Source organism: Parus major, chromosome 5, assembly GCF_001522545.3.
Source record: "Parus major isolate Abel chromosome 5, Parus_major1.1, whole genome shotgun sequence".
Taxonomy (NCBI): domain Eukaryota; kingdom Metazoa; phylum Chordata; class Aves; order Passeriformes; family Paridae; genus Parus; species Parus major.
Genome location: NC_031774.1, coordinates 59,277,953 through 59,302,331, shown reverse-complemented (window position 1 = coordinate 59,302,331; position 24,379 = coordinate 59,277,953). Strand labels below are relative to the sequence as shown.

Sequence of the window (24,379 nt, the reverse complement as noted above, 5' to 3'; positions counted from 1 at the left end):
GGCTGCTCGGAGGGTCCCGGGGCACTCACCGAGCTTCTCGACGAGGCGCAGCATGACGCCGCCGATGTGGATCTCGCCGGTGACCCTCAGGGTGACGTCGCGGCCCAGGTCGGTGACATGGACGCTCAGCTCCCACGTCCCGTCGGCGTAGCAGCCGTCCGGCATGCGGATCCCGTCCAGCGCCATGGCCCCGGCCTCCTGCGCCGCCGGCCGCGCCCGGCACGGAGCGGGAGCGGGATCAGCAGCGGGATGGGCCCGGCTGTGCCCGCTCCGCGCCCCGGGGCAGGGCTGGGGGCGCGGTGGGGCGGGATCGGGGCCGCAGCGCTGCCCCGCCGCCACCGCCGCCGCTCCTGAGGGGCCGCCGCGGGAGGAGCAGCGCGGGCGGGCAGGGCGGGAGGCGGAGGGAGGGAGGAGGAGGAGGAGGAGGAGGGGGATAATAATTAAAGGAAAAACGCGCCTGTGGCTGCCGGGCCCCTTGGCCTTTTATGGAAGCGAAGGACGGAGCAAGTGGGGGCCGCTCCAACATCCGGGAATCGCCGGGGGCCGGCCCGGCCGGCATCGGTCCGGCCCGCCTTGGGATTGTCCCGGTTCGGCCCGGTCCGGCCTGGCTGTGCCCGGCCCGGCTCAAAACAGCTCGGCTCAGCCCGGCTTATCCCGGTTCGGCTCATCCCGGCTCGGTTCTGCCCAATCCTAGCTCGGCCGAGTTTATCCCAGCTCTGCTTATCCCGGCTGGGCTCTGCCCATCCCGGCTCGGCCCAGTTCATCCCGGCTGGGCTCTGCCCATCCCGGCTCGGCCCAGTTCATCCCGGCTGGGCTCTGCCCATCCCGTCTCGACCCAGTTTATCCCAGCTCCGCTTATCCCGGCTCGGCTCTGTCCAGCCCGCTCCAGCTCAGCTCATCCTGGCCCAGCTGTGCCCGGCTTTGCTCAGCCCAGCCCAGCCTGGCTTGTGGCCACTGGTCCCAGGGCATCCCGAGTGGGAAATTCAGGAGCCAGTCTGGAGAGCATCCATTTGGGCTGGCGGAACCTTGGCTTCCCGAACACGCGTGGGTTCCACGGCACCCGTGCCCACCCTGCACCCTTTGGGGAGTGTTTTAACACCAGCCCCAAATTCATAGGAAAAATCCTTCCCATTCTGCAAAATCCTACCTTGGCGTAGTAGCCGGTGCCCCCGTTGAGGCTGGGAGATGGGCTGGTTCCCTCCATCCTCATAATCTGTGTGAATATGGGAAATGGGAACTGTCTTTAAATAAAAGGGTCTGAACCGGCACAAATGGAGGAAAAAAAAATATTATCCGCTTCCTGTAGCTCCTCCACCCAGTGATACACACATCCCGCCAAGCAACCGAGCTTCCTGAAAATCCAACACGCAGAAGGGGCTGTGGTTTGAGGTCCAGCGCTGTGGATGTATCCTGCCCCGTGCCAGGTGATGGGAAGTCACATCCCAACAAAGCTGTGCCCGCCCTGGCAGCCTCAGAGATGGCTCTGCCAGCACTGTCTCCATGAACACCATTCCCACATTCCCAGTGAATGGGAGCTTTAGGACCATGGAATCATGGCATGGTTTGGGTTGGAAGGGACCTTAAAGACCATCTGGTTCCAGCCCCCTGCCATGGGTAGGGACAACTTCCACTAGACCAGGTTGCTTTGGCACCATATAGGCAACAAAACCTCTTAATAGGATGGTAAAATTTTTCCACTTTTCACTTTGCCATTATAATAGAGATATTTATAAAGGCTATTCCTCTGCTTTAATAACTAATATACCTTTATTACATTTAATACTAACGAAATCTTTCCTGAGGTCACTCAGGGCAGACTTAGCCAGGTTTTATCCGAGGGTTTTTGCTAACATGGCTGATGCTGCCACAGGGAAATTGGGTGATGCTGCAGCAGGTGACCTCCCCCCTCAAACCCTCCTGGGACCTCAATCCCTGGTGAGAGTGACCCCCGTTCCATCCCCCCAAATGTGGAAGCTGGAGCGTGATTTAGAGGGTGACTCTGGAGCGCAGGCGAGAGCCGGTCTGTAACAACAAAGCTTTCCCAGATGGTATCTCCGTGTTCCTCCAGCCTCAAACAATAGGGCAATAAATAGAAAGGGTTACTCTCGGCCCCGGCGTGTTGGACGAGGTTCCCAGCTGATGCAATTGGATACGGCCCCGCAGAGCTGGTAACCTTTTAGTACAGCTGGCTGCTCGCTGAGGAAAGGCTGCCGGCTCCTTCTGCTCCTAAACCCCCTCACAGAGTTTCCCTTTCCCCGAGGAAGCCCCTCTCCATCCCGGGGGGCTCCTTTCCTGTGCGGAGGGAGAGGCTCCTGAGCTGCACTGCTCGGCCGAGAGGCAAAGCAAGGTCAAAAATGCACCGGCGCAGCTCTTGCGTCAGAGCCAGCCAAGCATCCCCAGGGCTCTTCCCACTGTTTGCAACAAGTCCTCTCTCCTACGAGCAGCAATAGCCAAATAAGGTCCCGAAACGCATGGCCACTTCCATCGGGATTGGGATGATACCTCCCAGACCTGCCCACGCTGCAGCTCCCAACCCATCTGCCCATTCTTTGCAGGAACAGCACACTTTTCCAGTGAAACACCTCCATGGGAATCCTTAGGAAACCAGTGGTGAAGCTGTTACAATTTCCCTGTCCCCAGTTTGTTTTGTCCCTTTTTTTTTTTAGCTCGTGATTTCTGTTTTGGTTTTTGAAGTGTTATGGGCAGTTGTTACAAGCAGCTGGCGTTCCTGCCCGTGTTCCTGCTTGGCTGCTCCGGGCAAGCCGGTCAGACTGGCTCTTCCCAGGGTGACCAGCCTGGGACTCTGCTACTCAATGCCTTTGCTGGGTGGCTGGAGCTGGGAAAGCGACAGGACTGAGTGCCTGGACTCTCTCCGTACACAGAGACAGAGAAATTCCCCAAATCTCTGTGTAAATGAAGGCTCTGTTTCCTCAAATGCTCCGAGCACAACGTGCTCTGACCTGGTGGTGAGCAGGCTCCTGTCACCTCTGTGCTTCACCCTGTCTGCAGCTGCTTTCTTAAAAAGGATGAAGTTCCAGGGAAAAAAAACAAACCAAAAAGGAGAAATGCAGATAGATGTCTGTTATTCCTTTCACTTTTTGTGTCTCCTGCACTTCCCAGCCCATATTCTCCCTTCCAAACCACTGCACCTGGTACCACTCTTCACGTGGGGTTTGCAAGCTCTTCACAAAATCATGGAATCACAGAATAGTTTGGGTTGGAAGAGACCTTAAAGAGCATCACATTCCAGTCCCTCACCTCTTCATCCCCTTCCGCCTCCCAGCCTCTTTTGGAGACATCCAAGGCTCCCTTTTTACAAATGACCATTTCCCAGCAGGGACAAGGTCATGCTCCTGGCGGAGGAAACATGCTGGGTAACTCTGTTTCCTTGTTTATTCCTGGCCACATTTCGTTCTTCCCTGATTCTGTCATTTCAGAAACATCCACATGACGTGGCTCTGCTATTTTTCTGGATATAAAGGCAGAGCAATGTCTCTGTCATGGCTACATGTCCTACAAGTGTGCCACCATCTGGGTCATCCAGAGTTAATCCAGTATTCCTGTGGTGAAATGATGAAGGATATTTGTGATGAGGATCTTGAAGAGGTGCAGGAGATGGGGAGGTTTCGTCTTTCTATGTTGTGACTCTGATTTGGTTGCTCCAAGTCCTGTCCAACCTTGGACACTTCCAGGGATCCAGGGGAAGCCACAGCTTCTCTGGGCACCCTGTGCCAGGGCCTGCCCACCCTCACAGGGAACAATTCCTTCCCAATATCCCATCCATCCCTGCCCTCTGGCACTGGGAAGCCATTCCCCCTCATCCTGTCACTCCATGTCCTTGTCCATGCCCCTTTTCTGATGGCCAAGGCCACATGGGATGAAGCAAGGGACCAAGATTAATTCAACACTGTCACAACCATCCAGTCTGGTCCTTCATGCCCGAAGATTACAAAATCAGAACAGAATCCTGGAATAGTTTGGGTTGGAAGGGACCTTAAAAGTGATCACTATCTCCCTCTGCTATGGGCATGGACACCTCCCATAGATCAGGTCACTCCAAACTCTGTCCAAGCTGGCCTGGAACACTTCCAGGACATCCACAACTTCTCCTGACAGCATCTGGAATAAATCCCAGGCTGCAAGAGATATCTACGCTGATCTAAGAGCAGGAAGCTGCATTGAGGTGCCTCCTCCTTGGCAAGTCATGCTGAGGTTTCCAGGCCCTAGAGCTACAAATTCCCCTCTCATTTTCCTGCCTCTAGCTCCTGAAATCAGCCACAGTGCACTGCAGCCTGCCAGGCTGGTGCTGCAGGACAAACCTCCCTGCAGGGCTCTTCTCTGTCCCCTCTTCACCTTCTTTCCAGGTATTTCCAGGGTCAATTAAGCTCTCAAAGCCTCAGGCTGGGAGGTTTTCTCCTCTGCAATCAGCTCTTCATAACACAGCACTCCACTGTTTCTCTGGCTGGGCCTGTGTCACTGGTTTCCTGCTGACATTAATTCCTGTGCTGTCATTTGTCTTTTAGCCTTTTTCTGTGTCCTTCTGATGTTTCCAGCTGCCAGGAGTGACTTCCACTGAGTGTGACTCTTGCTTTGGCCCACGCAGGAAGCAACGTGCCCCAAATAATTTTCTGGTGAGTTGTCCCCAGTGTCAGGAGTGTCCTTGAATTTTGTGTCCTTCTGGAAGGGCTGGCAGGTTCTAGAGCATCCTGAAACATCTCTTGGAGCCAAAGGGAGTTGTTAGCTGAACACTTGAATCCACGTGATGGAGAATTTGGATAAATCCCAGGTAAATTCTCCCAAAAGCTGATTCATCCCCAGGGCTGCAAATTATGCCTGCACCTCCTTGCCTGGTGCCTGAGTGTCTCCCAAGAGCCATGCCCAGCAATCCCTCTCATTGCTGATCTTCCCCTGCATCACCTGTGCCTCACTGATGGTTTTGGGACCACTCATCATCCTCACCTGGTGACTTCCTGTGGTAAATGTCACACAGAGATGCAGGAATTTGTCCCTCTCAGGTGCTCCTGTCCACATCCATCTTTCAGACACCTCCAGAATCCTCAGGGATGTTGGACCATTGCCTCCATACAGCCCAAAGGCTCAAACATCTCCCACACCCCCTCTTCTCCCACAATATGCAACACATTAAACCACTTTCTATTGTCCATCAGAGTTTTGGAGCCTTTGCCACTCCCGTTCTGGCTTTTCTCCACCTCCAGAAGGCCTCCTATTCTTCTGCCTTCACAAATACCAAGTGCAGGCTGGAAGGATTTCTCCCATGGAGCTGGGGCTCAAAGAAAATCCAAATGTCAGGCAACACTCAATCACCATCTCTGGGGCTGGTGACTCTGGGGTGTCAGAAATAACACCCTGAATCATTTGTCCACTGTTACTCAGTAAGAAGAGACACTAAAAATCCCAAATAATTCATTGGATGGATCTGACATTTCTCTGGCCAGATAGTAGGAATCATCAATTTGGGAATGATTTACTGGAGGGGGAAAAAAAACCCCAAAAAATCCCCAAATTCCACCCTCAATTATTCTCAGCTGCTGTTCAGGCCCTTTTGGGGGAAGCCACTTGATGGGAAGTGGAGCTGTAGGAACTCACCCTGTGCTATCACCCAGCACCCTGCAGGTCTCCAGGTGGTGAAGGAGGGGAGGAAAACTGTTCCCAGCCCCCTGTGTGATTCCAAAGGGACAGCCCCACAGCCAGCACCACCCAGTGCTGCAGCATCAGCCCAGCCCTGGCACCCACACGTCCCGTTATCTCCCCAGCCCCAGCTCTTCCCTCCCCAACGGTTCGGGAAATTGGCTCCCAGCCCATCAGTTTTCCCTCTCTGAGGGGGAGGTGAAGCTGGTCTGGCAGGGTTTTTTAGGGAACTGAGGCCTGGGGCATCCCTGAGACACGCTGGACAACTCCCACTCTGTGGATGTGCTCTGGTGTCGCTCTGGAACTTGGCAAAAATCCCGAAATTGTTGAATTGGAGAAGGAAATGCAGCCCTGAGGATGGGGTTGGCCAGTGGTGCTCAAGGGATGTGAGGATGGTGATGAATTTTCCTACTGTGCAATCCCCAGAAGCCCCAGCCTGGACCACCCATCCCCTCTGGATGGCACTGGCATGCTCCATGCTGGCTCCATCACCAACCCACTTGGTGCCAGGGTCCATCCCCACCCCACAGCCCCCCAAAAATGCTCTGAGGTGGCTTTACTCTTCATCCCCATGAGCAGGGGTATGACAGCAGCAGCTCAGGGAATGAGAACACCCAGAAGTGGAGAGCAGTTGGGACACACCTGTGGAGCAATTATCCCCCAAAATCCCACACCTCTCTTTCATGTGGCATCCTGAGAAGGATCCACGTGGCCTCGAGCTCCCTAAGGATGGGGTCTGCTGCCTCCAAGCCCTGCCAGAAGGAAGGAGAGGCTGGCAGCAGAAACACCAGCTCTTGTTCCCATTGCCTGATCCCAGAAACACCCAAAACCTCGGGAATAAGGGACTTGAAGCAAGCCAGGTGGGTTCAGGGAGCTCTCCAAGGCTGCAAAGCCCCCCCGAGTACAGCCCCATAAATCACACCTGTCCTATAAATCACACCCTCTGGATAAATCCCACCCCTGCTGCGGGAAACTGCGAGGCTGGAGGAGGAGAGGAGGAGGAGGAGAGAAAGAGGAGGAGAGGAGGAGGAGNGGAGAGGAGGAGGAGAGGAAGAGGAGGAGGAGAGAAAGAGGAGGAGAGGAGGAGGAGGACAGGAGGAGGAGGGCACCAAGGATGGAGCTGCTGGGCTTTGGCTGCCTTTGCTCATGCGCTTCCAGAGACCAAAAAGCACGGAAGGAGAGTTTTTATCGATTCCCACATCAGAGGTCGGTGAGAGCCGGCTGATAACAGGTCCCTGAGCAGAGCACTGACACCACAGGGCTCCGTGGGGTGTTTGGGGACATGGTCCTGATGGAGAAGGACACTTTAACCCTGTGTGAAGCACCCAAATTTGCCCCAGACCCCAAGTCATAGGTCCAGAGGGAGCGACTCAGCATCGTCCCCTAAAACCTCTTGGGGTGTTCATGGGGTTCTCAGCGCCCCCAAATCTCTGCTGTCTTGTTTTTAACCAAAACCAGTGATACTGCCCATAGCAGGGGGGTTGGAATGAGATGGTCTTCAAGATCCCTTCCAGCCCAAACCATTCTGGGATTTTGGGATTCTATATTCTGGTTCCTCTTGCTGTGTTGGGGGTGTGTGAGAGCACAGGTCTCAACCCAAATTCCCTGATCATTCCCTGCAATGAATGGCTGCAGCCAAGGGAATCACAGGAATTTTCTCCCATTTTCCAGATGGAGAAGTCCAGGCTGGACACACGGCAGTGCCTGACAAACCCTGAGGATGCAGATCCCGACTGGAGCAGGGATGGCACTGCCCAGGATGGCTGAAGTGGTTCCCTTTGTGAAAAAGCACAACAGCCCCTGGGTGCAGCATTGGTTAAAAAATAACCCCAAATTGCTTCCTTTTGAAGGGAAATTAACGCTGGGAGGCTGCAGGGAAGCATCAGGGTTGTGCCCTGATGGACTCTGAGCTCAGATTTCCCAGTCACATCCACATCTCCCCACCGTGGATCTCTTTGCCTCTCAGAGAGGTGTTGTGAGCTGAAAAAAGGGATTTGGGGAACATAATCAGGAAACAAATCCATCTGTGGAAGGCATTGATACCTTTTAGTTGCCCCTCAGACACCTGAGATGCCCCAAGGTGCTGCAGCACATTTGGGAACCTGTTGTGCTGGGGGAAGGGGGAGGTGGATGATGCCCAGACATGGCTTTGTGCTTTTCCAGCTCCAGATCGGATGTGAGCGGGATGGTAATGCAGTTAGTGCTGGAAAAATAGAGACAGAGCAGGGCAGAGTGGTTTAATAAGGTTGATGTTATTGAATCAGCTGGGTGGGATGAACTTTGTCTCCGTGCAGAGCACTCTGAAGCCATCAGCAGCTCCCCTAGGAAAGGGAGCTGGGCTCTCAGCTGGTCAGGAATGGGCAGTCGTGTTGGGAATCCCTCATATCCCGTGAAATGGAGGTGATTTGTGAGCTCCTGGATCACACACGGTGTCTGCAGCCGTGGGTCCTGTGGTGCTCCTGCTGCAGCCCCACATTCCCTGCAAAATAAGGGTCAGAGGGGCTCGTGGAGGGCCCCACTGAGGACCCCCAGTCCCAGTTCCCCAGCAGATCCTGGTGGGATGGCAGAGTAACCAGTGAGGAAAGGTTGAAAGAATTCAGGCTGTTTACCCTAGAGAAAGAAAGAATGATGATAACATCTTCAGGTAGATAAAAGAGGGTTTATCTAGGGAGGGAGGGATGGAAGAGGGAGGAAATGCCCTGATCTGCCTTTCCACAAGGGATGGGGAAAAAGCAATGGACAAATCACCTGGAGAAAGACTCAGACTGGCCCTTTGGGGAGGCTGTTCAGGTGTGAGGGGATGAAGGAATGACCCCACCATCAGAGGGTTTTTAAAAGCCAGGAACAGAAGTCCTGGGTGGTTGCTGTGTCCACTCTGTGCCAGCAGGGCTCTCCCACCTTCTCTGGCCAGAAAAACCCTTTGGCAGCTCCTTGCTTGAACTGGACGATGCTGGAGCTGCAACAGCTTCATTCCAGCTTCGTGTGGCAGCCCTGCCCTTGGCAGCAGGGTTGGAACCAGGTGATCTTTAAATCCCTTCTAAACCATTCTGTGATTCTGCGATTCTCTGCAAAGGTGAGTTGAAGTTAATGCCAGGCACAGCCCTGCTCCAGTCCCTGCAGGTAAATCTCAGCAAGGACACTCAGCAGGAAGAGTCCAACTCAGTCACTAGGAGAGGAAACTGCAGGAACCAGCTGGGGCTTGGAAAAGGGGGAAAAACACCCTCCAGCCAGGAAAGAAAATAACCTGCTGGATCGAGAGCTGCCTGTCAGTGATGGTTGTTTAAACATGGCAGAGAATCAGAGCGCTCGAGGAGCTGGATGTGTGTGCAGGAGGACGGGAGACAGAGGTGGATGCCAGTATTTTCTGGCAGGGCTGGGTTGGAAATATCCTTCAGCTCCTTAGATAGCAAGGCGGAGATTCCGACGCGGAGGAATGCGCTGCGAGACGCGGCCGTGAGAGGGTGGGAGGAGAAGCCAAGGCCCATGGCAGCAGGATAAGAAACATCCTGGAGACGAGGAGAAAATCAGGTCAATGCTCTGAAGTGGCTTTACAGAACATCAGGAAGCTCTTGGGAAGGGGAATGGCACAGAGAGGGAAATTGGTTCAGGTGAGAAGAGGTCACCATGGTGGAGATCATGGAATTGTGGGATCCTGGAATGGTTTGGCTTGGAAGGAAGCTTAGAGCCCATCTTGTTCCACATCTGCCATGGGTGACACCTGCCACTATCCCAGGGTGCTCCAAGCTCCATCCAGCCTGTCCTGGGACACTTCCAGGGATCCAGGGGCAGCCACAGCTGCTCTGGGCACCTCTGCCAGGGCCTCTCTGCCCTCGCAGGGAAGGATTCCTTCCCAATATCCCATCCATCCCTGCCCTCTGGCAGTGTGAAACCATCACTCCTTGTCCCATCAGAATGGAGGGTGGTTATTCCCCGTGATGGTTGTCGTGCCCTCAGCTGGGATCTGCAACCTCCTGGGGACCAGGAACTGAAGGAACAAGCGGGAAGTTCGGTGCCACCTTCTCAGGGATGGGTGGGGGACACTGGGCAAGTTTGGGATCCCAACCCAGGCCCCTGCTGCTCTCCCACGCTGGGATGTCAAATGATGAACAGTCAGGGATTTATCACCTTGCTTGGCTCCCAAAACTCTGCACCAAGCACTGGCTGATTCAGGGAAGCCCCATCCAACAACCAAAATCCTGATGCACACAGATTTATTTTTGTTTTAAGGGAAAATCCATGAGGTTTTGTCAAGTATTTTTTCCAAGCCTCGGGTCCCCTGTCCTTCCTGGCAAAGCTGTGGAGTGGCCAGGCTTTGCTTCCAGCTCTCCAGTGTGTTCCAACATTTATTCCTTGCAAGGAAACACCTCTGCCTCCTCCTCCCAAGCAATGACACCGGATGGTGACAGAGCCAGGACAAGAAAAAACAGTGATAGCAGCACTGGAAAGAATAAGGAAAAAAAAACCACAGTGAAAACCCCCAAAGTTCCATCAAATCTCATGGAAATTAGGCAGCATCTTGCATGGTTCACTCCTGGATCTCCAAGAATCCAGGATAGATGACCTGTCCTTCCTGGAAGAGATTCCAGTGGAAAGGTGGGACCTGCTGTCCAGCAGAACGAGCCCCTCCCTGGGAGAACCCAAATCCTGGGAGCAGCACTGGCATCTCAGCTGGCTTTGGCAGGTGACAAACAGCTGCCACCTTCCACACCCAACCTGCTTGTGGTCGTGGCAGGTGACATCCCAGGTGGAACAGGGAAGAGCAGGGAGAATGAGAATCCCAATTTCTTTTCCCTGGGAGAGGTGCCAGGGTCAGGCAGGGCCACCCTGCTGTGTCCTCACGTGTCTTCTGCCACCAACCCACCACCCAGGGACGTGCTGCTGGAGAATCACTCAGCTGGAACAACTTTCTCTGGAACATTCCCAGTGTGGAGAATCCCAGAGCTGACTTTCCAGGCAAGGCTGTAGGAAATGAGAAGCGCTACAAGAGAGAGGCTGGTGTGTGCCTGCCCTCCTGCATCCCACAAGATCAAACAGATGGGGGTTGTCCTGTGAGGAAAAGCAATTTGAAGGATGGGAAAAAAAAGGCAGGAGATGTTCTTTGCAGGATAGCTGCTCCAGAGATCATGGGTGACGTTTCCAGCAGGGCAGGGAACGCTGCAGGGTCACATCCCAGTGAATACAGGGAAGATTTGGGCTCGTTTCCAGGCGCTCTGGCTTCAGGCCAGTCACTTAACTCTTGGCATCTCAGTTCCTGCAGCTGGAAGAGAGGCAGGAGTTTCTTCCAGGACTTTGGGATGCACATCCACAAGTGTGGGGGACACTGGTTTTCAGCCAGCCCCACGCTGACAGGTGCAGGGTCGGGTTCAGGAAGTGCCACTGGAATGATTTGTAGCTGCTTTTTTGGGGGAGCTGTTTCCTTCCCTTGGCCATGTGATGGGAGCTGCCCACTGGGATGTTGGGAGCACTGGGATGGCTCCTCACTCACCTTTTCCAAGGGAATTTGGCATCATGGGTGAAGTTCTGGGGGTCAGCAAAAGGTGACCTGAAGACAAGGCCTTAAGGGAATTCCAGGAGGGACAAATCTGTCTGTCTGTCCCTCCAAGATCCTTTGCAGGCAGCATCTCCCATCCTTCACTCACAGCATTCCTGAAAGCAAACAGATAAAAGGCCAAGTTCACCTAATCACAGGATCACAGAATATCCTGAGCTGGAAGGGACTCACAAGGACCATCCAGTCCAACTCCTGGCTCTGCACAGCATCCAGGAGAGAGAAATCTCTTCAAAATTCCCTCAGGCATTTCCCAGGCACAACAATCCTCACACAAAGGGCATCAGAGTGGGGTTTCCAGGCTTCTGGAAAACCATTTCTGGGGCAGGAGAGCTCCTGAAGGCTGCAAGCACCCAAACTGCAGCTGAGCATCTTGCTGCTCCTTCCCTCCAGGACGCTCCTCCCGGGAGCTGGGATGTTTTAGAACTCTCAGAGGCGATTCCCAAAGCTGCCTGCAAACTAGAAAACCTTATGTCAGGAAGAAGTCACAAGGCATCCTAACCAGAAACATATTTGGGGAGTGAGTCAGTGGAGGGGGAAGCAAAAAAGAAAGTTGCACCCTTTAACTTGATGAAAAAAGCATATGGCAACAGGCAGTATTGTGAACAACATTCCCTGCTCCAGCAACTGAGCCAGGGAAAAAAATCATGACTCAATCATTGCATTTCATCCAAATCTAAGGAAAAATCTCCTTCAGGATGGGGTATTTGCAGGGAGAGCCAGCCAGAGCTGAGTTAGCTGGTTAATTAACTAAATTGTTTGGAGAGGGGGAAATTTTGCAGCAGGTTTTAGGCTTTAAAAGGCCTGATTTAAACACAGCTTTGGCTGTGGAGTAACAAGTGAGCGCTGCAGATGTAACTGATGCACAAAATAAATCCATTCCTGCTCAGATTCCACACACAGGATAAACTCAGGAGCAGCCTGATCCTTACCCAGGAACAGCTTGCAGCCAGAGCTCCTGCTTCCCCCAGGAGGCTGGGAACATGTCCCCATAAATCCTCAACCCAAGGAGGCCAAAAATGCCATCAGGATTGTGAAGGAGAACTAGAAACTGGCAAAATGCTTGCTGCAAACTCCAAATGACTCTGCTTTTCTTTGGGGGTGCATTGCAGGGCTCGGGACTGACATGGGCTGCAGATTTCCCAGGCATTCCCAGGCTGAGACCACTTGGAATTGAAATTCACTGTGGGAAGAAGCAGTGAAACCTCAACTTTTGTTGTTTTCTTTTTTCCCCCAAGGCTCTGTGGCTGCAGATGTCAAAGCTGTAACTCCCAGAGAGCCCCAGGACTTGGGAAGGGAAGTGAATAATCCCTAGAAAGCAGCCTGGAGATGCTGGGTGGGAGCTGCCACATCAGCCCCTTCTGGATTAAGCCATCAGTGCCTGGGTTTAGGTGGCTCTGGGATGGGAATCAGCTGCTCCTTAGAGGCTGCCCACTGAAAATGGGCTGGAGATGGCTCAGAATCATGGAATTGTTTAGGTTGGGAAAGCACTTGAAGATTGCTGAGTCCCACCATCCCCCTGCACTGCCAAGGCCACCACTGTCCCCTGTCCCCAAGTGTCACATCCCCATGGCTTTTAAATCCCTCTGGGCTTGCTGAGCCCACCACTGCCCTGGGCAGCTGTGCCAGGGCTGGAAAACCCTTTCCATGGAGAAACTTCCAATGAAATCCAATGTAAACCTCCCCTGGTGCAACTTGAGGCTGTTTCCTCTTGTCCTGTCGCTCCTTCCCTGGGAGCAGAGAGCAGCAGCTCCCTGGAGCCAGACTGTGCTGTGGGCTCTGGGAGATGCCTCTAAGCACACAGAGCATGAGCTGCCCTGCAGAACTGTGCCTGGGCCAAGTCTGGTCACTGCAGGAGTTAAATGCCACCAGGACAAGCCTTGAGACAGAATCTAGGTGAATTCCTCAGCTCAGGTGTGCTCACGGTGAGTAGAATAATATGAGAATAATTGGTGGGACAAAGATTGATGGTTTAGAACAAAAAGAGTGTAATTTGGATTAGATATTGAGAAGAGATTCTTCCCTGTGAGGGTGCTGAGGCCCTGGCACAGGGTGCCCAGAGCAGCTGTGGCTGCCTCTGGATCCCTGGAAGTGCCCAAGGCCAGGCTGGATGAGGCTTGGAGCAGCCTGGGATAGTGGAAGGTGTCCCTGGCCATGGCAGGGGGTGGAACAAGATGGGCTTTAAGGTCCTTTCCAAGCCAAACCATTCCAGGATTCCGTGAGTGAGAGGGTGCTGTGGCAGAACTGAGCCCTCGTGGGAGGGAGGTCCATGGCTCCCATCCTGCTCCCTGCCCTCCACACCCTGGGAACATCAAGCTCTGACATGTGCTGCACACGTGCTGGATCCACATCAGGCTGTTCCCCAGCGCTGCCAAACTTCTCCTTGATTTAATCAGCTCCTCTCCTGCCTGGGCTGTCTCCCCCTCCTCCCCTCCCCGGGCAGATGTGGTGTCTCCAGCACGAAGGTGGATCCGTGACAGTGGAACACGCAGCTCTGGGAGGAACATTTCTGCCCTTCTTCCCTTTCCTGCAGCCACCACAAAGCAGCCTCACCTCCCTCCCTATCTCCTGCTGGGTTTTAATACCTCAGTTTTATATGAAGATAAACCCCCCACACTCAGTTGCATGCGAGGAGGGGCAGCCTGGAAGGCATAAAGGAGAATTCCCAAGGAGTTTGCCAAGAGACAGAACCATCCCATCTGAACAGGCTTTGGAAACACAAAATATTCAGCTGCTGTCTCAGTGTGAGCCCTCCCTGCAGAGCACTCAGTGCCACATCCCAGATCCTTGAGGATTGCTTTTCCAACAGGATCTCACCTTGCCCTAAGCACAGAGCCCAGAAGCTGTGAAACTATTTGGGAAAATACTGGTGGAATGTAGTGGTGGGACTGCTGGAATAAATGGCTGTAAAGCAACTGGAAGATGGAATCCTAGAATTGCAGAATGGTTTGGGTTGGAAGGGATCTTGCAAACCATCCAGTCCCACCCCTGCCATGGCAGGGACACCTTCCACTGTCCCTGATTGCTCCAAGCTCTGCCCAAGCCTTGGACACTCCCAGGGATCCAGGGGCAGCCACAGCTGCTCTGGGCACCCTGTGCCAGGGCCTGCCCACCCTCACAGCCAGGAATTCATTCCCAATATCCCATCTAAATCTCCCCTCTTTTAGTTTAAAACCCTTCCCCTTTGTCCTAGAAAGCGGAGTTTGTTTTGGAAATGGTCTGTCCCTCTTTGCAAATTACTCCAACTTAAAATTTCCATACTGAAAGTGATTCTAGCAAAGCTGAAAGTACATCAAGTTATTTTTAAACTTCAGTACTGGTCACTTAAAAGTAATTATGAATGTGAAACTTTCTGACAAATCCTGCAGTCATAAACATCCTGGAAAGTCATCAGAGCAGGACATTGGCATTGGAAGGCTCAAAGTATGGATGTTCCTCATTTGGACTTTCAGCTCAGCACAGCAGGAGTGGGATGGAAAGGTGGGAAGATAAAACATCTGTGCATGTTTTGGCTCTTCTCATCTTTCAGAGGTTTTTTTTTGCCATTTTGCATTTCCAACAGGAAACGCCGGTGCTGGGAGCTGGGGGGGCTGTTCCTGCCCAGCTGCACTCCCAGTGACACAGGGCAGGGATTGGGGCAGCCCCGCTCCAAACCACGGCGAGGTTTCACAAGAGGAGCTTTAGTTTAGATACTGGGGAGAAATTCCTGGCTGGGAGGGTGGGAGGCCCTGGCACAGGGTGCTCAGAGCAGCTGTGGCTGCCCCTGGATCCCTGGAAGTGCCCAAGGCCAGGCTGGACAGGGCTTGGAGCAGCCTGGGACAGGGGAAGGTGTCCCTGCCCATGGCAGGGGTGGAATGAGATGGGCTTTGAGGTTCTTTCCAAGCCAATCCATTCTGGGATTCTCTGGGTTTTTCTCAATTTTAGCTTTGGGAGGTGTGAGAGACTCCAGCAGGTGAAGGAGACACAAACCCAAGGGCAGCAGAGTTGCTCTCCTTTCCCTCTTCCCATGGCTTTGGCTTCCAACCAGTCTGAGCTTTGCAGGCAGAGGAACAGGAACAGAAAAGCAGAGCAGTGGAATGGTGAGACAGAGCTGCCCTGTCAGAGCACAGCCTGGGACCAGTCTGAGGTGAGATCCTGACTTTCTGGAGATACTGGAAGAGCCACGAAATGAGCAGGAACAACAAACTGGATGTGTGGTCCTTGGAGCCCGAGTGAGCTAGAGAAGTTTGGACTTCCCCTCTCCCATTTCAGCCCCACTGGGGGATGGAATCAGATCATCTTTAAGGTCCCTTCCCAAACCATTCTGGGATTCTCTGTCCATGGCCACGATCAGTGAGGCCCCAGGGAAAGGGCAAGAACCGGTATTTTATTTAGGAAACAAAGAGAGGAGTTAATCCGTGGCAGATGCTCCCAGAATCATCAAATGAAACCCTTCTCTTTTTGGATGAATCATGGAGGATTTCAAAACCACGAGAGATGGCTCCTGGGACAGCTCGTTTTTGCAGGGAGTTTCTCACTCCTGAAGGGAAAGGACTGGCCAAGGTTTGCTGGAGAGCTGCAGAGGGAGAGAGGGGAAAAGATGATGCTGGAATTTGCTTCCCAGTGGCACCAGGAATTGACCCCCAGGTGACCTGAAACTTCATAGCCAGGTATTTCTCTCCATGGATTGGGACTTCTCTTGGAAGAGGAGAGGTGTTGACACACTCAGAGCTGTGCTGGCAGTTTTGGAGCTTCTGTGAAGGCACGCAGGGAAACACAAAACATTGGATTTCTATAGCAAAGTGGGGGTCAAATGGCTCCCCAGGGATGAGGGAGAAACATGAGGAGCAAGGAATCAGCCTTGGGAGAGCCCAGCCCAGCCCCACTGCTGGCTGAAGTGCCAAAATTCATTGACAAGGACAGAAAGTGCTTTGTCAGTGCCGGGGGTTGAGCTGACAGCAGCAGCCAGAGCGACACAAACACAGAGAGAGAGAACATTGCAAAGCCATCCTGGGAGCTGAACACATCCAGATGGCATCTGCTGGTGCTGAGCTGTCAGAAGAAGTCTTGGGGGTCACAGCAGCAGGATGTGCCTCTTGGGGTTCATGAGGGTTCCAAGATTTCCCCTAAAAGTCTTGAGGATGGCTCAGAAAAGCACAAAACAAATGCTGATTCCAGCAGGCAGGAATGAAATCCCAGCACTTCAGAGCAGGTTGGAGTGCAGTGGGGAAGACAAAAACACAAAAACCACGTGGGGAAGAGGGGGGAAAAAGCCAAAACAAGAGAAATGGTGGGGATTTTTATATTTTTGAGGGAAATTATTATTAAATACAGATCAAACTGGGCCTTGGTGTGTAAAAGCTTTCTGAAGATGTTTGTCAGAGCCTGGGGAGGTGACCCTGTACAGGTCAATCAGCTGCAGTCCAAATTCAGCAGAAAAAAAGATGTGTGGAAGCAGAAATCTCATCACCAAGCTAATAACAAAAAAAAAAAAGGGGAGCAAGGAATTCCAAATAAACTCTCCTGGCAGAGGGCACACAAATAGACATTAACTAACTCAGTGCAAACAGTTGAAACAGTGATTCATGAACCCAGCTTGAAAAAAAGAATCAATTCCCAAGGATTCAGGTACAGCAGAGGCAGCTCAAGAGCTGAGCACATGGGAAAGGAGCACCAGGAAATCAGGAAAAAAACAGGTGGCAACCAGGCAAAATGGAAGTATGGGAATGTGAAATATGTTTCAGCTCAGGCTGATAATACTAATTAGGAAAGGAGATAAAATAATTGAAGTTGGCCAGCCAGACTGTCCATGGTGAAATAAAGCAAAGGGTGTCTGACTCCAGAAACTCTGGCACTGAAGCAGGGAGGGAGTGAACACAAATGGAGAGGAAGCTGTAGCGGAACCAGGACAGAATAATTAGGAGCAAAGGGACAGAATTAGGAAAAAGAATAAAATTCATGCTCATTATCTGCAAAAATGACCTTGTAGCAAAACCATTATAAGCAACAAAGTTGGACAAAGACCTCAAGGCCAAGTTTGGAAAGCAGGTCGGTATCAGGGGGAAGACTGACAGCAGTGAGGAACCCTCCCCTTATCTTGGTTTCTCAAGAAAAAACACCACTCAACACAGCTTGGAAAGCTCAACATCGTCTTTGCAGAAGAAAACAAGTCAGTAATTGGAAGCCAGGACATTCCAGCTCCATGTTATGCCACAAAGCATCTGACCTGAAAGTTTGAAGCAGCAGACGTGACCCTACATGGACCACACAACAGAAATGGGGCAACCCTTCCACCACCTTCAGCATCTGCTCTGCAAAGAGGATTTCACCTTTGCAGCAGGACGAGGGGTAGTTTGTGAGCATTAAAAAGATGAAAGCCTGTTGAATATCTCTGCATACAATTCAGAATAATCCTCCAGTGATCCTTTCAAGGTGTGCTTGATATTCGGAATTTAGCTTGGGAGATTAGTAGGTGGTCCAGGGAGTTGCTAATTAGGACAGAATCACAAATAAACACACCCATTAACTCAGGAAAAACACAAAGGGATGATCAGGTATTGGCTCTCATTATCCCTTCTCCTCCCAGCAATATGATTTACTCCTCAGCTCTGCCTTCTCCCCGGTTTTCCAAGGGGCACGGACCTAAAAGTCGGATCTCCTCCCTTATATGGAGCAGTCAGCAAGTACCAGCACGTTCTGAGGCCAGGGGAGCAGCTATTCCATAAATCTGAAACATGTCCTGGACAACAGCAGGGTTTCCACAGACCACAAGAATTGCAGGAATTAACCCCTTTTGTCTGCAGCCCTTAAAAAAGGATCCAGTGTGGATCCAGTGGTGGAAAGGGAGAAGGAGGCAGCACCACAACCCAGCTCAAAGCCCTGAAACACCAGCCACTCACATTTGGAAATGTTTTGCACGTTCTAAATATAAAAGGAGATTCTCCTTTTCTGTGTTTAAGTTGTCCTCATTAGGAGGAGCTGATTAAAGAACTTATCTGGAGAGCCCAGTCCTGTAAACACAAGGCCGTTCGCTGGAGCAGAGACCTCCTCCTCTCAGGGGTTATTTTCCTTTCCTGGGATTGCTCATCCACCAAGGTAAACAGGTCAGGCAGGAGAGCTCCAGTTCTCCGAGGCCAGATGGAATTTTTCACAGATCCACACTGAATCAAGGTCCTTTCCACCATGTCAGTGTTGGATATTGGCTCACTGCAGAGCTCTTTGTGCCGTTTTCTCTTCCTGCTACTCCTCCCTTCCCTCTTTCTTTGTTTTTCCCCCTTCAGAATTATTCCTAAATCCCTAACTCCAGCAGAGAATCCCAACTCTCAGTTCTTTCACGGAAGGAGCAGCCCAAATAAATATAATGTGGGAGAAGAGCCTCCCTCTCCTCCCAGACAGGGAACTCTGGCGTTTCCAGCCACTGTTCTGTTCTGTTGCCACATCTGTGAGAAAACAACGCTTCACCAACACCACAGCCTGAGTTTTTTGCTATTTTCACTGAAATTTAGGCTCTGCAGCTCCCACATGTGCCATCCAGATCATAAATACCTCAGGCAGAGGCAGCTCTGAGGGCAAATATCCAACACTTCTGCTCCAGAGCTTTCCACGTTGTCCTGAAATCTCAGCAATGAGCCTCCGGTGTTTTATTTGGAGTTTATTCCCTTTCATCCCAACACTTCCCTCCTGACTTCTGAATTAGTTTCAGATACAAACCTAATCTAAATGTTGGTATTCTCAGGCCTCACAGAGTTTATTTTACGGTGCTGTCTCTCCCCCTGCACATAAATATACACATCCATATGTTTTTATACAAACACACAGATGTATGGATTTAATTATGGTAAATAAAGGACAGCTGGATCCTCTGCAAACCAATCTAATGTGCCTGAGAAACACTTGGAACCTGAAAAAGCAAAGGGCACTTACCTCTGAGAAGAACGTGACTGATGTCATTTGTGTGAAACCACAAATATTTATTTTTAATGAAAAAATACTTAAAGTGTGCCACAGTGTCCATATATTCATTTGAATAGTAGTACAAAGATATGTATTTCTGAGAAAAAGTCTTAACACTGTAGAAAATAAATGTGGTTCTTAAATTATGTCAAAAGAAATCAGTAAAAAAGTAATGTTTTATACACTGGAATAAAATGAAACGATTAGAGAGAATAATAAATTATAATTACAGTATTTCAAATATTTGCCTCATGCTCTTTTTTTTTTTTATAGTTTTTTTCTTTTTTTTTTTCTCTTCAGCATTAGTTTCTTAATTTATCACATAGGATAGACCCTCAGGAGCCAGCAGTGAGAATGGGCTTCCAATGTAAGGATAATTGGATGTGGAGCTGAATAAAGTCCTGGAAAAATGACACCACTGCTTGTTAATCACGGGTACGTAAAACATCAGCACATGGCAGGTTTAGGTTTGTACTGAACATCTATTTTTGTTTTTTTTTTTGTTAATGCAAATTAATTTAGGTTTGGTTTGTTGTTGTTGGTTTTTTTTTTTGTTGTTTTTTTTTTTTAATCCACTATTTTTTTTTTAATAGTTTAATGAACTAAACAGCAATTATGGTCATTAACAAGGATGTCACCCAAGCACAAATGCTCACGGGATGCTACAATGCTGTCTTGGCTCTTTGTACAGTCCACATTGACAGGAATCTGGAATTCTTTCAGGTCTAATTCAGCACTGCAAAACGTTGAAAACTATAAAGTGCTTTGAAATACAAATAACTTCTCCTTTTTAGAAACAGGAAAACCCCCCAAACATGCACTTGAACCTGAAACCTCCATGCCACAGGTCCTGCAGCTCTGCAGTCAAATCCGTTTTGTGCCACTGGTTTTGAAAGTTTCCTCTCCTGTCCCCAGTGAAAAACTCACACAGTGTCTAAATTGGATTTGTCAGTCTCTTCTTGGTCTTGCTTGTACATGAAGGTGAGGAGGAAGAGGGCAATATCCAGAGATGACCAGTAAGCAGTGTGGGATGTGACTGCAGACCAGTATCTGCTCTCCACGAGACCTTCCCTGAGCTCAAAGTCGATCCTGTGCTCCAGTTCCACTGGAAAATGAACAAAAAATAAGGAGTAAGAGGGATGTTAAGAGCTGCAAAAACACCAGAGTGTTTTGGGTTCTGATTCTGTAGTACAAACAACACACTCAGCCTCTCCTCATGTTTACATTTCACAGGGCACTCAACTAAATCAAGATTTAATAACATTTCAATGCACCTCGTGCATTTAGCACAAACCTAAGAGTGGTGCTGAAAAAAACCTGCTTTTTTCAGTTAAAAAAAAAGCAAAAAAAAATAAAATAAAAAAATGGAACCAAACCTGCTCTTAGAGGTTTTTTCCAACCTGAATTATTCTGTGATTCTCAACTTGGGAAAAGATGGTTGTGGGTTTTTTTTTCAAGCAGCTGTTTTCCTTATAGTAACTCTATAAATATATTTATTTATACTTGTTATGATAACTACAGAGAAATATCCAGCAAATGCTGAGGCCCCAATAGGAAACTTTCTGAAATAAATGGATTTCTTGCATTTTTTAGTGTCTATACAAGGGGACTACACCCAACACTCCAAGCCCTTCCTGCAAAGTCATCCCTCCACAGCTCTGCCCTTTTAATATCCTGATTATTCCAAGTATATTTCAGCAGTTACCCTTTTATTTCAATGGCTGCTTTGATTAATGCCACATTCTAAGCAATTACCACTGCATTTTAACTGGGCCAATGTTAACCTATCGCTAAGGCACTTCAGCAGTCAGCAAATCTCCACCAGGAGCAATAAAATAAAAAGGACAAAAAAAAAAAAACCCCTAAAAGCTTGCTGAGCTACAAAAAGCCAAAGCCCCAGACTGAGTCAAAAATGCAGCCATTTATCAAAGGCAGTTTGAAGGAATTTTAATTCTTGGCTGGAGGAGCACGGAAAGGGAGCATCGCACAAGCGCCGGCAGACACGGCACAGATCTCCCTGCTGCCCCAGGAGCATCGCCCCACTTTGCAGCAAGGACAGGGAGCCAGAGCCTTGGAACAGCAGCAGACAACCAGAGTCATTTCCAAGAAGGAGAGTTTATCCAAAAAAACCCCAGTGGCTGTGCAGGAAGGCCGCTGGGAGAGGCCGTTACGGGAGCTTGGGCGGGAGCCAAACCCCACCACAGCCCTCTGCGAGCACAGCCTTTGGTGGGGATTGCATCATTCAGCTCCCAGCCCCGCTGGCCTCTGCTCCACCTTCTCCTTCTATGGAGCAGAGATGGGTTTCCAGCGTGGAGGGATGTGGGATCCATGCAGGAAACCCTCAGTGTGCCAATCTCCCCTGCCAGGACCCCCTCGGCAGCTCCGTGAGGTTCCCTGTCCTGCTTCTCTACTTCCCTCACGTCTGACCCAAAATTTCCGCCCTCAAACACTGACTCAGACAGGTTATCTGCTGAAATTAGTATGAACAGACAGCAATCCATCATGTGAATACTGTCACAGGACACTTGTGACTCCTTAGATTGCAGAAAAACCCCGTGTCCTGCAGCAGTGCCAAGGGGGAGCTCAGAAATAAATCCAAGGATGAATTTCCTGAGAGGAAGTACCTATGCTTTTCAAAAATCCCAGCTGCTAAAATTGCACTTTCTGTTCTGAGCAGTTCAGATCAGGACAAGGGCAGATTCTGTTCCCAGTCATACACGTCCAAAAATCCAGATTGCTTCAGGATGGGAAATGTATGGGGGAATTGGGAGTTTAGGTGGAAAAAAGGGTTTAAACTGTCAGAGGGCAGGGATGGATGGGATACTGGGAAGAAATTCCTGGCTGTGAGGGTGGGGAGGCCCTGGCACAGGGTGCCCAGAGAAGCTGTGGCTGCCCCTGGATCCCTGGGAGTGTCCAAAGCCAGGCTGGATGGGGCTTGGAGCAGCCTGGGACAGTGGAAGGTGTCCAGGGGGTGGGATGGGCTTTAAAGCTTAAATCCAACCCAGGAACAGCTCCACAGAATCCCAGAATGGTTTGGGTTGGAAGGGACTTTAAAAACCACCTCATTCCACCCTCTGCCACGACCAGGAACACCTCCCACTATCCCAGGCTGCTCCAAGCCCTGTCCAAGCTGGCCTTGATATCCAACATTTATTATTTTGTGGCAAACCCACAACAGCAAATCCTGTCAGGTGCAGTTCTGGCACTTCCAGCCCCACACCCCACTCTTGTTTCCCTGGATCCACAGGATCACCACTCACCTGTGGGTTCGAGGAATCCCGAGCTGCTGTGAGGCAAAGGTGGGCTCCCAGCACTCGTGGTCTTCTTCTCATCCCCCTCAGGTCCCTCTTTTCCTGTCTCCATGCTCTGGGGGGTGGCACTGGACCGGCCAAACCTGGAGAAGAGCATCCCACCGAGGCCCTTCCCGATGCTCGCAGCTCCTGCATCCAGCACAGAGGGAAAAAAAGCCAGCCCAAGATGCATCAGTCAAACTGCAAATAAATTAAAGTCACTGCAATTTAAATCACTGCAAATTAAAGTCACTGCAAATTAAAGTCACTGCAAATTAAACTCACTGCAATTTAAAGTCATTGCAAATTAAAGTCACTGCAGCACCCATTAATTAGAGCTGAGAGAAGGAAAACACTCCTGGTGGTTCTGAGGGTGGGAACATCTGACTGGAGTGGGCTCTGTTTATCCCCAAAAGGCAAAAGCTGTGATTTGGAAGCTGTATTTAGGGGGAAAAAAAACACCTGCAGAGAGAAATCTGGTACTTTGAAGGATATGTTGTGATTCCTCTTTCATAAATTCTAAGACAAAAATGCTTTCTAACAATGTTGGTGCCTTCTGCACATTTCTCTTATCAAGGGTCTATTGCCCTAACAGAACTTTAAAAATGTTACAGCATCCTTTAAAAGGACTATTTTGGATGCTCAGGAAGAGGGATATAAAAGTTAAGAGTAGTTTTGTTATGTTTTATCCCGACTCTGCTGCCACCTCATGGACAAGACATTAAAGTTATTATAGAAACCCCCCAAAAAAGCCACTCTGCTCTGAAATATTTCTACTAGAGGAAAAACTGTTTTTATATTCTTATTTGACTGGGAAGACTCCTGGCACTAGGCTTCTCCCAAATCCCACACAGAGAGCTAAAGAAAAGCCTTGAGTCAACAAAAACTGCAAGTGTATGATCAAGGATAAGCTCCAGTGAAGGGAATTTAAGCTCACTTAAACCAGGGCTTATTTTGACTCAGAAAGCCAGAAAGGAGCAGACTTTATACTAAACCAGCCTGAATTTCCTATTGTAGAAGCATGAGTTAAAGGTAACTGTAATGAGTTACATGGTGTGATTTTTCTGCTATTTCTGCACACCAGGAAATGGAATCAGAGGACAAGTTTTAAAGTTTTAATTTAATTTTTATTCTTTCCATGAAGTGGAGTGGAATCTGTTGAATCACTGGGATGTAACTTCAATAAGGCAGACAAAAATAAGGCAGCAATTGCATGAACTACATCATCTCCCCCAAGCTTTGACTCCAGTGCACATCAACTGGTTTTTATTTCAGAGCAAGTGTCAGCTGGGATTAAAGCCAGACACCTACAGAACTCACTGAAACCATCCTCTGCCAGTGAGGATTTTGGGGGTTGGAGTGGATGATCTCCAGGGGTCACTTCCAACCTCAGCCACTCTCTGATTCTGTGCAAGGGACAGGAATAGAATCATGGAATGGTTTGGCTTGGAAGGGACCTTAAAGCTCATCCAGTTTCAATTCCCTGCCATGGCAGGGACACCTTCCACTAGCCCAGAGTGCTCCAAACCCTGTCCAGCCTGGCCTTGGGCATTTCCAGGGATCCAGGGACAGCCACAGCTTCTCTGGGAAACCTCAGGGCCTCACCACTCTCACAGGGAACAACTCCCAGTTCCCAATCTCCCATCCATCCCTACCCTCTGGCACTGGGAGCCATTCCCTGTGTCCTGTCCTCCATCCCTTGTCCCCAGTCACTCTCCAGCTCTCCTGGAGCCCCTTCAGGCCCTGCAAGGGGCTCTGAGCTCTCCCTGAATCCTTCTCTTCTCCAGCTGAACACCCCCAGTTCCCATCCCATCTCCAGATCTGAGTTTCCTTAGGGCTGTACCCCAACCCCAGGGAGCAGCAAAACTCCCCGAGCATCTCCCAGCCCAGGGACAGAGGGGACATTACCCAAAATGCTGAATGTCCCAGCCCAGGGACAGAGGGGACATTACCCAAAATG

The 24,379-nt window shown here is 50.4% G+C and overlaps 2 protein-coding genes across 5 annotated transcripts in view; both read right to left on the bottom strand.

Annotated features, from left to right (window-relative positions):
- FERMT2 (fermitin family member 2) overlaps positions 1-1,195 on the bottom strand; it is a 48,029-nt gene extending 46,834 nt beyond the window's left edge. Inside the window, exons 1-2 of one of the 4 annotated variants that reach the window (XM_015631350.3) lie at positions 1,148-1,195; positions 30-198 (exon numbers count right to left, since the gene is read on the bottom strand). In XM_015631350.3, the coding sequence (XP_015486836.2) occupies positions 30-186 (157 nt within the window). In that variant the 5' untranslated portion in view covers positions 187-198; positions 1,148-1,195. The remainder of the gene's footprint in view (positions 1-29; positions 199-1,147) is intronic. The other 3 variants (XM_015631348.3, XM_015631347.3, XM_015631349.3) reach the window with 3 other exon arrangements.
- Positions 1,196-19,131: 17,936 nt separating this feature from the next.
- Positions 19,132-24,379, bottom strand: part of DDHD1 (DDHD domain containing 1) — a 47,712-nt gene continuing 42,464 nt past the window's right edge. The window contains exons 10-11 of the mRNA XM_015631489.2: positions 22,390-22,569; positions 19,132-20,234 (exon numbers count right to left, since the gene is read on the bottom strand). Coding sequence (XP_015486975.1) covers positions 20,053-20,234; positions 22,390-22,569 — 362 coding nt within the window. The 3' untranslated portion in view covers positions 19,132-20,052. The remainder of the gene's footprint in view (positions 20,235-22,389; positions 22,570-24,379) is intronic.